General features: G+C 42.8%; 2 protein-coding genes across 4 annotated transcripts in view; one reads left to right on the forward strand and one right to left on the reverse strand.

Moving 5' to 3' along the window:
- DNAJC12 (DnaJ heat shock protein family (Hsp40) member C12) overlaps positions 1–10,438 on the reverse strand; it is a 31,215-nt gene extending 20,777 nt beyond the window's left edge. Inside the window, exons 1-2 of one of the 3 annotated variants that reach the window (XM_045023053.1) lie at positions 10,370–10,438; positions 3,229–3,283 (exon numbers count right to left, since the gene is read on the reverse strand). The gene's annotated coding sequence lies outside the window, so the exon portion shown is untranslated. Of the gene's footprint in view, positions 1–3,222; positions 3,284–10,344 lie in introns of those variants that run through there. The other 2 variants (XM_045023052.1, XM_045023054.1) reach the window with 2 other exon arrangements.
- Positions 10,439–10,620: 182 nt separating this feature from the next.
- Positions 10,621–12,637, forward strand: part of SIRT1 (sirtuin 1) — a 28,625-nt gene continuing 26,608 nt past the window's right edge. Inside the window, exon 1 of the mRNA XM_045023051.1 lies at positions 10,621–11,110. Within this exon, the coding sequence (XP_044878986.1) occupies positions 10,705–11,110 (406 nt within the window). The 5' untranslated portion in view covers positions 10,621–10,704. The remainder of the gene's footprint in view (positions 11,111–12,637) is intronic.

Below are 12,637 nucleotides of genomic sequence, written 5' to 3' on the forward strand. Positions count from 1 at the left end.
CTACGGCCCGCAAGCCGTTATAAGCCAGCCCGTGAGCCGCACCTCGCTCCTGCACTCCGGCATTCCGGTCCCGCTCCGGCTGGGGTGCTGGGTCGGGGCCAGACCATATGGCTTGGCCCCACTCCAGCGCTCCAGTTGGGGTGCTGGGTCAGAGGCTGCACCACACAGCTCCAAGAAGCCGTGGCATGATCTTGCTCCAGCTCCTACATGCTCCAATGGGAGCTGCAGGGGCAGTGCCTGCAGACAGGGCACCATTCAGAGCCACCTGGCCGGGCTCCGCATAGGAGCCGTAGTGGGGGACATGACACTGCTTCCAGGAGCCGCTTGAGGTAAGGGCCGCTCGGAGCCTGCACCCCCTGAACCTTTCCCCATGCCCCAACCCCCTGCCCCAACCCTAATCCCCCTCCCACTCTCCAAACCCCTCGATCCCAGCCCAGCAAACCCTCCTGCACCCCAGACCTCTCATCTCCAGCCCCACCCCAGAGCCCGCACCCCCAGCCAAAACCTGCACCCCTTCCCACACTCCTGCCCCAGCCCTGATCCCCCTCCCACCCTCTGAACCCCTCAGTCCCAGCCCAGAGCACTCTCCTACACCTCAAACTCCTCATCCCCAGCTCCACCCCAGAGCCCACATGCCCTCACGCACCCCAACCCCAATTTTGTGAGCATTCATGGCCCCCCATACAATTTCTATTCCCCGATGTGATCCTGGGGCGAAAAAGTTTGCACACCCCTGATATAGGGGGAAAATTCTGCCACTCTTACTCAGGATAAGTAATATCCTACTCAATAAGTAGTCCCAGATTTCAGTAGGGCTATTCCTGGAGTAGATAAGTAAAGATGGCAGAATCTGTCCCAGGGGTAATAAATACAAAGGATATGAAAGGGAAAAATATTGTTAAGATGTACACAGTGTTATCTGAAAGTGAAACAACACAGACCAGGAAATGGCAAGATCTAAATTAAGTTTTGCCATTCAGTTACAAAAGGTTACCTACAAATCTGTTTACATGATTTACACTGTTTACACTTCTAAGTAAGTGTACATAGTTAGCACAGATGACGAAGTCTCATATTTGTAATTCTGTACTCGCCAATTACAAACAGAACATTATCTCCAATACTGTTTACACAGTATTACTTATACGTGAATTAACAGGGTCCAGTCCTGGTTCCAGTGAATGCAATGGAAGTTTTGCCATGATTTGGTCCTTCATGTACAAACAGGAAAATCTAGTATGTTTAATTCTGTATTTTGTAGTTTCCAAATAGTTTATTTCCATTCATTTACCAAATAAGACTGGTGCACTGAGCTTGGGAAATATTGAACTCAGTGGCTATTTTTCTTAAAGAAGGATCAGAGGAGGAGGACTGGAATCTTTAACTATGGATATAATTAAAACAAAAAAAACCCCAAAAAACAAACAAAACAAAACAAAACAAAAAAAACAAGGCACAAGAAGCGTGATATGAAAGAATTTTTAATTTCATGCACCGTACTTGCTAGCTTTAATTTTGTATTGCATTTATTTACATATTTTCTCTGTGTTTTGGTTGTCTTCCTATGGTAGAGAACTTCCAGTAACTGTATGAAGTTTGATCACTTCCACTGAATTCAGATAGAAGTGTTATGTTTACAAAATATAGCCCTGATTCAGGAAAGGATATCTATTCAGGATAGTATTTAAGCACATGCTTCGAGTTAGTGATGTCCCGAATAGGGATGGATTTCAGTACATTTTTTCCTGAATTAGAACCAACAACTTCTGTAGTACTACTCACACACAAATACTTAACTTTACACATACAGACTGTGACCTAAATTTGGATTTAGGAACCTAATTTTTTGCACCCGTTTTTTTTTAAATGTAGCCTTAGAACCTAAGTGTCCTTGAATATGTCAGATACTTGTTCCACTTGAACACTAACATCTTGTCTTACACACAAATATGCTCCAAAATAACTGCTCTAGTTTTAATTCTTTTAAAATATACTAGGCCTGTATAGATATTTCACCCCTTATTATTTCAACTAAATTAAAATATGACTCTAAAACAAAACTGTATTCTCTTAATCTAAAATAAGAGTGTCCACACACAAGCATGCAGCAAAATAAAAAGGTATGAATTAAAATAGATTTAGTTATTTCAATACATGTAACAAGTCCTTAGTCAAGGGAATGTCAAATTTTGGAAAGTTTTCTGAAAAATGACAGGGAAAAAAAAATCTTTAGAGCATCAGAAACCCTTTTTCTTTCTAAGACAACTCAAACGACCAACTGGAATTTTACACACAAAAAGGTCACTTTTCAGACTAAGAAGGAACAGGAGAAATTTTGGCTTAAAGTTTATTTTTTTAAAACTGCTCTTTAACAACACCTGAAAACAAAAGGACAGATTCTAGGTGCCCAATCCAAGAGCTGTAATTGTCTTATTTAATAAAATTTAATGTTTAAGTTGACATAGATATTCTGTTAATAGCTTATGATATTAGGTAGTAATATATGTTTATGCGTGTGTACACATTTTAAACAAACTCTATTTCTGTTTACAATCACAAAGATTATTATATCAACCTTCACCACCCAGATTTAACTGTTTACATGAAGACTACTATGGGCCAATACCAGAATGGAGGGAGCCAGGGTGCTGAAAAAATGCCATCCTGTGTTTTTAAAAATTCAGAGTTAATTTTTCAAAAGCAACATTGTTTGCATTGTATCAGTCTTCAGCTCATTTCAGAAACAGCTAAACAAACTGGAAGATGACATCAAGCCATTGATTTGGACACCATTTGCTGACTCCTCTGTACAGGTTTTGTTTTTACATAGATTCTTATTTGTATTTTCCTCCTGAAAATGTTAAATACTTTAATTTCAGAATACTACATTTTTAAGTAACAAATCAACAGCAGCAGAGATTTTTTCTAGGTGCCCTTCACAGTGGTATCTCTCTTGTGCCAAAGCACTGTGCAACAATTAAAGATAGCACTGATTGTGTTTTAAATTACAATATTCTCACAGCCGCTGTTCTATTTCAGCTGTGATTATCTAAACTCCAGTTGTCCAAATTTTATAAGTGTGCCCCAAACCCAAAATTTTGTTTTTCCAAAATTCTGATTATCTGAATTTCAGATATTGTGAACACAGGGCACCTGTCTACAGAAATATATAAACAAAAATACACATGCACAATGCAATTTAAATCTGTGCTGCATGCTTACCCTTACCTTCCAGTTCTATGAGATAGGTATATCTCCATATTATAAATGAAGAGGCTTTCACCTGTAGAGACAAGAACAAAGTTAACATAGACACAATATCATGTATATAACATCCACACAAATATACAGTGTAAAGTATGTTGTAATTTAATTTATAAATATTTGCATTGCAGAAGAACATAGAGATTCCAGTAAGGAATCGGGTCTCGAGTATGCTAGGTCTGTAGGCACATCTTGAAAAAAAAGGTCCTGATCCAAAAAGCCTTCAAATTAAGGCTCTGACTCGGAGAAGTGTTTCTATTCAGGAAGGGCACTTAAGCACAGGCTTAACTTAAACACATGCTTAAAGTCCCACTGTACTGAAGCTAACCATAAGTGTAACATAAGTAATTTCCTGAATCAAAAGCACATGCTACAGTGCTGTCCTGAATTGGTGCTAAGCAAGATGGAAAAATTATTTTGCTACTGACAATACAATGGTAGTTCACAACCTAGTACCAGGAGTGATCCTCCTATGTACAGCTATCAAAAAAAACCCAAAAACATCAGATCATGAAAACTCAAAACACCAGCTTCTGTAGCCAATGTAAGGTAGCAACCAAGTAGTGCACGTATTTTTGCATAATGGTAGGAACCAGGGTAAAGTGGCACATATCACCAGAGCAAATCCCTACTCTTACGAAATAAATTATGAGCTCTTCAATGCATGACGTCTTCATTGTTAAATTCTGGTCTGAAAAATTCACACAGAAAACTGCAGGGAACTCAGGTTATATATCCTATTGATGCAGGTCTGAGACATCAAATATTTGAAGATCTAATATTTTAGACCACTAAGCATCTCCTCATGCAGAAACAAAGATCCACTAATATTCTAAGTAACTTCTCTCATTTTCTTCTTCTATCAGCTTTCCTCTCTCTCTTACATCAGAAAATGTCAATTAGTAGTACCACCTCCAAGATTAGACTGCAGTATGCTAGGCACCATACCAACATAGTAAGAAACAGTTCCTGCCCTGAGGAACTCAATCTAAATAGACAAGGCAGACAAAGGGTGGCCAGGGAGACGAACAGAGAGGTGAAATAGTTTGCCCAATGTCACAGAGCAGGTTGGTGTCAAAGCTGGGACTAGAATTCAGGTATCTTGAGCCCCAGTCCAGTGTCCCTAGCTTCTGGCCTACAATTATTAGCATCAGAATCTTACTGGGACCCAACAGGTGGATAATGTAGTATGAACAACTTAGGATCATGAACATAGACATTCTGGTTGCTAACTTGCCCTTGTTAGAAAAAGTGGGCTTGTAAAACTAGTAAAAAGCAAACAAGAAGTAGATGTAAAAAGGTCATTTCCCTGTTGTTCCCCATAGACTGCTTTGAATTCAGATAGCAGCATTTTGCACAGAATCCAGTAAGTAAGATAAAGGAAGTAGGTTTATAGTTAGGACAGTACAGCTATTTAATAACATTCATGTCCCTAGGTGATATGGGAGTAAAATTGAAGTAAATCTGTTGTCTATGTTGCTGTCAGCATTCATTATTTGTATTATCACAGCGTCTAGGACCCCTAGTCAAGGACCAAGTACCCACTGTGCTAGGCAGTGTACAAACTGCTCCTGGGGCAATTCTGCATAAAAAAAATTAAAATTTTGTATACAATATTTTCAAATTCTGCAAAATTCTGCATATTTTATTTGTCAACATAACACAATATAATCAACCAGTTTAAATTAGTTTGATCATTTATTTCAAAATACCTGTTAGCAAGTATGTCTGTAACAATACAGACAACAAAAAAGATTCAGAAAATGTTTTTGACAAACAGATTCCTTACTAGGCATATTAATACAGAACTCTGAGTAATAATTCATTTAAACTACAATACAGAACCATATTTCCGCACCCTCCAAAACCGGTGCAAAGGCTGGGGGAAGGTCAGGAGTAACAGAGCAGCTGAGGGAGAGAGAAATAATTGCTGGGAAGGAGCTTGGGTGTGAACTTGGAGTGTTGTTGGGTATGGGGGGGGAGTGTGGAACAGGTTTTGGGTGGGGGCGGAGAGGGATTGTTAGGGAGCTTCCCCCATGCAGACCCTGGCTGATCCCTAGCCTCTCCCATTCAGTCAGGCACATGTGTTCCTCCACCCCCACTCAGACACCTATTCCCCCATCCCCATGTGTCCTTGCACCCCCTGTCCATATGTGTCTCTCCACCTCCACTCAGACACCCACTCTGGCCATACTCATATGGCCTTGAACCCCTCCCCTTATGTGTCTCTATGCCCCCACTCAGCCACCCCCTGCCCCTATGTGGCCCTGCACCTCCCTCCCCCCTGTGGCCTTGCACCTCCAGTCCCATTCAGCCCCTGCCCCAGTCTGTCCTCCCTCACTAGCCCTTATGAGGCGCTGTCTGACACTCCCTCCTGCATAACCCCTGTCTCCTGACCTAGCCCAACAGGCACTGTGAAGAAGGCAGGCTCTTTCTCTTCGCTAGCAGGCTGGGAGCAGCTGCTGTGTTCTAGCGCCACAGCACACTCTGGTGGGCAAAAGGCAGAACTGAATAACTTTTCAGCAGCAGCTTTTTTCTGCACAAAAATTAAAAATGTGCAGCTCATTAATTATGTTCACATGCAGAATTCCCCCAGGAGTAACAAACACAGAACAAAAGTATTGTTCCTCCCCTAACGACCATATGATCTACGTACAGAACAAGAGACAGATGGATATAGAAAGACTGCCAGGGGAAATAAGAAACATTGATCAGCATCACAGGCCGTGGTCTCCAGATGTGACACTACACACTCAGTTCAAGGTGTGTATTTAGGACCCTTTATACAGAGAAGGGCATAAAATCTAAACTACTAAAAGGATTATATTAGGCACTAGGCTTGATCCTAATCTCACTTGAGTTAGTGGAAAAACTCCCATTGACTTCAATGGGATTTGGATGAGGCACTAACTGGCCTATTTTATGGGAGAAGTTGTAAATATATCAAACGCTAAACACAAAGCTTAGATTCTTATGCTAAAAGTAGATACTGAAAGAAATTGGAAACATTTGTCCATGTTCTTTAGCAAACTCTATCAAACCCTTATTAAAATAATTGAGTGTACGTCTCCAGAAACATTGGCAAGTGTCAGGAAATATTTCCCCATTGGAGTGGACGATTCTACACTACACATAGGACAAAGAACAAAGGTATTCTACAAAAGCTTTTTTTAAAAATCCACAGAATTGCAGTGTAGAATCTAGTATGCAGGCCCAACTGAGACACACTCCTTTCTAAAGTAAAATGGCCTCATTATCTGATGTATTGGACAAACTGACTAAAGTGAAATAAAATTAATTTATATGAACTATGAAAATGCAGCCCACAATATGTGCATATAAAAAAAAATCATAAAACTTTAAGATACTATAAAACCAGAAAAGCAAATAGCTGACACACTAAGAAAGAATGCAGTCTCTGTTTCTTTAACCTCAAATAACATCTTCCTGTCAGTGAACAAAGCAAACTCTTCAGCAAATAGACAAGGAATAGAATAGATCAGGCTAGTTATCATTTATTGGCCACATCTAGAAGGATATATTGAAGGGAAAAGAGACATTTGGTAACATCATGTAAGGTGACTAGATATGTTTGTGAATGAGTATCAGAAAAGTTAAGGGAAAAGCATGAAGACTAAAGCCTTGTCTACACTTAAAATTAGATCGACCCACGTATGGTGCTCACACCCCATAGCATGTTAGTAAAGCTGACCTAACCCGCGTGGTGGTGGCATGACCAACAGAAGAATTATTCTATCCACCTAGCTACTGCTGCTCAGGAAGGTGGATTACCTACATCAATGGAAAACTCTTTCCATCAACATAGGAAGTGTCTACATTATAGATAAGCTCCGCCACATAACATAGACATGCCCAAAGTAGACTAATAGCAATGTTTGTTACTACTTGGATATGGCCATTCCAATACCTTATGAGCAGTGTAACATTTAATAGTGTTGCCAGCTCATGATTTTATAACAAGTCTCATAATACTTGGTCATCTCCTGCAGGTATATTGTGAGACTCTTAGCTTTCATTAAAAAAAATATTTAAGTGAATTTCTACCCCTAAAGAACAAGGAGTCCAGTGGCACCTTAAAGACTAACAGATTTATTTGGGCATAAGCTTTCGTGGGTAAAAAACTTCATTTCTTCAGATGCAGAGAAAAGCTTAAGAACATAAGAATGGCCGTACTGGGTCAGACCAAAGGTCCATCCAGCCAAGTATCCTGTCTATGGACAGTGGCCAATGCCAGGTGCCCCAGAGGGAGTGAACCTAACAGGTAATGATCAAGTGATCTCTCTCCTGCCGTCCATCACACCCTCTGACAAACAGAGGCTGGGGACACTATTCCTTACCCATTCTAGCTAATAGTCATTAATGGACTTAACCTCCATTAATGTATCCAGTTCTCTTTTAAACCCTGTTATAGTCCTAGCCTTCACAACCTCCTCAGGCAAGGAGTTCCACAAGTTGATTGTACGCTGTGTGAATAACTTCCTTTTATTTGTTTTAAACCTGCTGCCTATTAATTTCATTTGGTGGCCCCTAATTCTTAGATTATGGGAACAAGTAAATAACTTTTCCTTATTCACTTTCTCCACATCACTCATGATTTTATATACCTCTATCATATCCCCCCGTCTCCTCTTTTCCAAGCTGAAAAATCCTAGCCGCTTTAATCTCTCCTCATATGGGACCCGTTCGAAACCCCTAATCATTTTAGTTGCCCTTCTCTGAACCTTTTATAATGCCAGTATATCTTTTTTGAGATGAGGAGACCACATCTGTGCCCAGTATTCAAGATGTGGAAATACCATGGCTTTATATAAGGGCAATAATATATTCTCCGTCTTATTCTCTATCCCCTTTTTAATGATTCCTAACATCCTGTTTGCTTTTTTGACTGCCGCTGCACACTGCGTGGACGTCTTCAGAGAACTATCCACGATGACATCAAGATCTTTTTCCTGATTAAATTAGCCCCCATCATATTGTATGTATAGATGAGGTTATTTTTCTCAATGTGCATTACTTTACATTTATCCACATTAAATTTCATTTGCCATTTTGTTGCCCAATCACTTAGTTTTGTGAGATCTTTTTGAAGTTCTTCACAGTTTGCTTTGGTCTTAACTATCTTGAGCAGTTTAGTATCATCTGCAAAATTTGCCACCTCACTTTGTACCCCTTTCTCCAGATCATTTATGAATAAGTTGAATAGGATTGGTCTTAGGACTGACCCTTGGGGAACACCACTAGTTACCCCTCTCCATTCTGAAAATTTACCATTTATTCCTACCCTTTGTTCCCTGTCTTTTAACCCGTTCTCAATCCATGAAAGGATCTTCCCTCTTATCTCATGACAACTTAATTTACGTAAGAGCCTTTGGTGAGGGACCATGTCAAATGCCTTCTGGAAATCTAAGTACACTATGTCCACTGGATCCCCCTTGTCCACATGTTTGTTGACCCCTTCAAAGAACTCTAATAGATTAGAAAGACATGATTTCCCTTTACAGACACCATGTTGACTTTTGCCCAACGATTTATGTTCTTCTATGTGTCTGACAATTTTATTCTTTATGATTGTTTCAGCTAATTTGCCAGGTACTGATGTTAGACTTACTGGTTTGTAATTGCCAGGATCACCTCTAGAGACCTTTTAAAATATTGGCATTACAGTAGCTATCTTCCAGTGATTGGGTACAGAAGAAGATTTAAAGGACAGGTTACAAAACACAGTTAGTAGTTCCGCATTTTCAGATCTGAGTTCTTTCAGAACTCTTAGGTGAATGCCATCTGGTCCCGGTGACTTGTTACTGTTAAGTTTATCAATTAATTCCAAAACCTCCTCTAGTGACACTTCAATCTGTAACAATTCCTCAGATTTGTCACCTACAAAAGACGGCTCAGGTTTGGGAATCTCCCTAACATCCTCAGCCATGAAGACTGAAGCAAAGAATTAATTTAGTTTCTCTGCAATGACTTTATTGTCTTTAAGTGCTCCTTTTGTATCTCGATCATCAAGGGGCCCCACTGGTCATTTAGCAGGCTTCCTGCTTCTGATGTATTTAAAAAAGCTTGAAAACATGAGGCTCAAAAGCCACAAGGCAAATTAAAAATGAATACATTTGGGCTTTTTAAAAGTCTCATTTTTAAGCCACTAAGGATTTTTGAATACTTGTGGTTAGCAATAATGTTTAATATCTCCATTTGTCTCCTCCCATCTCCAATCTGACTGCTCAGATATGAGTGATTTCCTTTTTCTCCTACTTTGATGGGATTAAAAAAAACAGGAAACCTAGGGCTAGTCCACACTTACCGTCCGGGTCGACGCGATGAGTTCGACTTCTCGGAGTTCGAACTATAGCATCTGATCTAGACGCGATAGTTCGAACTCCGGAAGCGCCGCGGTCGACTCCGGTACTCCACCACTGCAAACGGCGGTGGCGGAGTCGACCTTGGAGCCGCGGAGTTCGACCCCGCCGCGTCTGGACGGGTGAGTAGTTCGAATTAGGGTACTTCGAATTCAGCTACGCTATTCACGTAGCTGAATTTGCGTACCCTAATTCGAACCCCCTTTTTAGTGTGGACCAGGCCCTAGTGATTTTAGGCTTGTCTACACAAACTGGTACCAGTTTAATTCAAGGTGTGCTTTTAATCTGATTTAGTTAAAGCTGTGCAAGTTTGCATATGCATACATACTACTTTCTATTTAATAGTAGCTTATTTGGGGTTTAGTTTAAATCCTGAAAAACAGAGAATAAGTTAAACAGAAATACTCAGCTGAACTAAGCATCTAAAATATAAACTTCCATTGACTTAACTAAATTAGTTTTAACACGCACCATTAGTTAAACTGGTATAGCCCGCATCTGAGCTCTTTGGATTGCTCCCTGTCCTTCCAAGTCACATAACCCAGCCCCTCTTACCTACCATATGTGTGACCCTTTCCTCTTTCTATGTAACTTCTACCCATACATCCAGCTACTGCCCCATCCCATGCCCTTACTGCACTCCCTCCTTCCCCAAGCCCCGCACCCCTCACGAAACCACAACGCCTCAGCTCCACCTCACCCCCGCCGGCGTGCGCTCCCCTTACATAACAGCTTGCACGGGCAAGGGGCGAAGCTTGTGGCTGGCTGGGAGATAGGTCACGTGAGCGGGAGAACCTGGGAGGGCATCGACTAGGTGCGCTAGGCCCAAGTACAGGGTCACGTGACAGCGGCATTTCCCCCCCTCCCGCATCCCTTCCCCTCACGTGACCCGGTTTGTTGTTGCTGCGGCCTCCGCGGGGAGGGTGTCCGCGTGGGCGGTGGCGAGGTCACGTGCAGGGTTTAAATCGCTCCCTGGAGGGAGGGGGGGTCGGGAAAAGGGGCCGTGTAACCGAGGCGCTGTTGCGCCGTATTGGGGGGAGGTGGCGGTTGCTGCTCCAAGATGGCGGACGAGGAGACTCTGCTCCTCCAACCGCGCAGCGACTGCTGCGCTGCGGCTGCCGAGCCCCTTCCTAAGCGCCAGCGCCTGGACTCGGAAGACGGCGGCGGGCGGGGCTCGGGGAAGGGCCCAGGCCCAGAACGAGGGGTTGGGACGGCGCCCACCACAGGCTCCGCGACTAGGGCGGCGGCGGTGGTGGTGAGGCTGCAGGGAGAGGGAGCGGCGGGCTGGAGCGGCGGGGAGAACGGGGCCGGGCTGCGGGGCCTGCCCCGTGAGGAGCCGCCTCCGCAGCAGCAGCAGGGGGAGGGGGCGGAGACGGCGCCCGGTGGAGACGCGGTGGAGACGGCCATTGGCTACAGACGGTCGCAGTGTTCCCACGGGGCAGCAGAGGCGGCTGCCCCGCATCCTGGTGAGGATCGGCCCCCTTCCTGCTCCCTCCCGCCGCCTGGGGCAGTGATGCCCCCAACCGCTGCGCACGGCCGGAGGCCGATCGCAGCACAGGCAGGCCTCCCCCAACACTGACAGCTCGGGGGGGGAGGCGGCTACGCTACGAGCCTCCCCCCTTTTGTGTGACACTAGTCACCGATATCCGCCCCCCACCGAACGCACCTGGGCGGACGAGCAACCTGCCCAAACCATCTGCCACGCCCACTCCGGGCTGCGGAGCGTAATTCGCTCTCTTCCCCTGGCCTGGAGAGGCGCAATTAATCTCCAGCCTTTCCTAGCCTCCAAGTGTAACACAGCCTGGTCTTGGTAGCTATTGGGTTTCTGGGCGGCTGGTCTTGGTGAGAAGCAAATTAATTCCCCAACTCGCCTCTGAATCACCTGCTACTCACAGGTGTTGGGTGGCGGAAAGCTGAAGCGTCATGCACTCGCTCGTGTTTGGCAGTACAGAGAGGAGCCAGCCGCGCTTAGCATCCTATCCTCTTGTATCGCTTATTGCTACCAAACAGCGGTACCTTATTAATCAGCTAAGCTCTTTCTGACTAACCGTTCTACATCTTTTTGGAATCATACTCAATAGGCTCTTGCCCCGTTTCACCTCTTTGCACATGCATGCTTGCCAAATGCCCTTTGAGTGTGCTCATTGTTACACACTGATCCCCCAGATGCGGCTATTGTCCTTGCATGGACATTTTGCACATGCTTTTTACATGATTAAGTGTGTGCTGAGCATGTGTATTATTACACAAACATTTTCTGCTCATCTACTTAGGCTTGCAGGTAGAAAAGTGGTGTATTTGGCCTCTGGTTTGTAGGGACACTTTACTCTGTGGGGATTGTGACAGATTATCTTTTTTCAACTTCTATAATTTTTATGTTCTGTACAATAAACAAATCGCAATAGACATACAAATTACTACACTGCTTGTGGAACTGTTACACAATATATATCAAACTTACTAGTAATTTTCTACATTAATATATCATTACTATAGTAATTTCAATACTTATTGCTAGATAATTTTGCATGTATTGTGTATAGTATGCATCCATTATTCCCAATTTACCAATTTCAGTTTACCCTCTTAATTCCACATCATAATTTTCTGTTTTATTTCCTGAACTTCTACAAGGAGATTGATTTGTCTTGTTGTAAACAAATTTCTTAGCAGCACTATCTTTAGTTATTAAAAGTGAAAGTTTTAAAAATTCAGTTTTCTTTTCACTATTTGTATTTTGTTTCCTTTTTTGTATTTGGTTTACTTTCAATAACTTGTTTCTTGAAAATAAATTTCATATGAGATATTCTTCATTGAGCATGTGTCAGGCCAGCTCCTTCTGTAATTGGCCCCAGTGCTGAGCGCTATGGATGAGAATCCATGATTCAATAGGCATACATACCTTTCTGGAAACTGCACTGCTTGAGTAATCCCCTGACTATGCAAGGGGTGGCATAGTTAAACAGTTGTTTAAACTGCCTGTCTATGATGAG

The sequence above is a fragment of the Mauremys mutica genome, chromosome 7 (assembly GCF_020497125.1).
Source record: "Mauremys mutica isolate MM-2020 ecotype Southern chromosome 7, ASM2049712v1, whole genome shotgun sequence".
Taxonomy (NCBI): Eukaryota; Metazoa; Chordata; order Testudines; family Geoemydidae; genus Mauremys; species Mauremys mutica.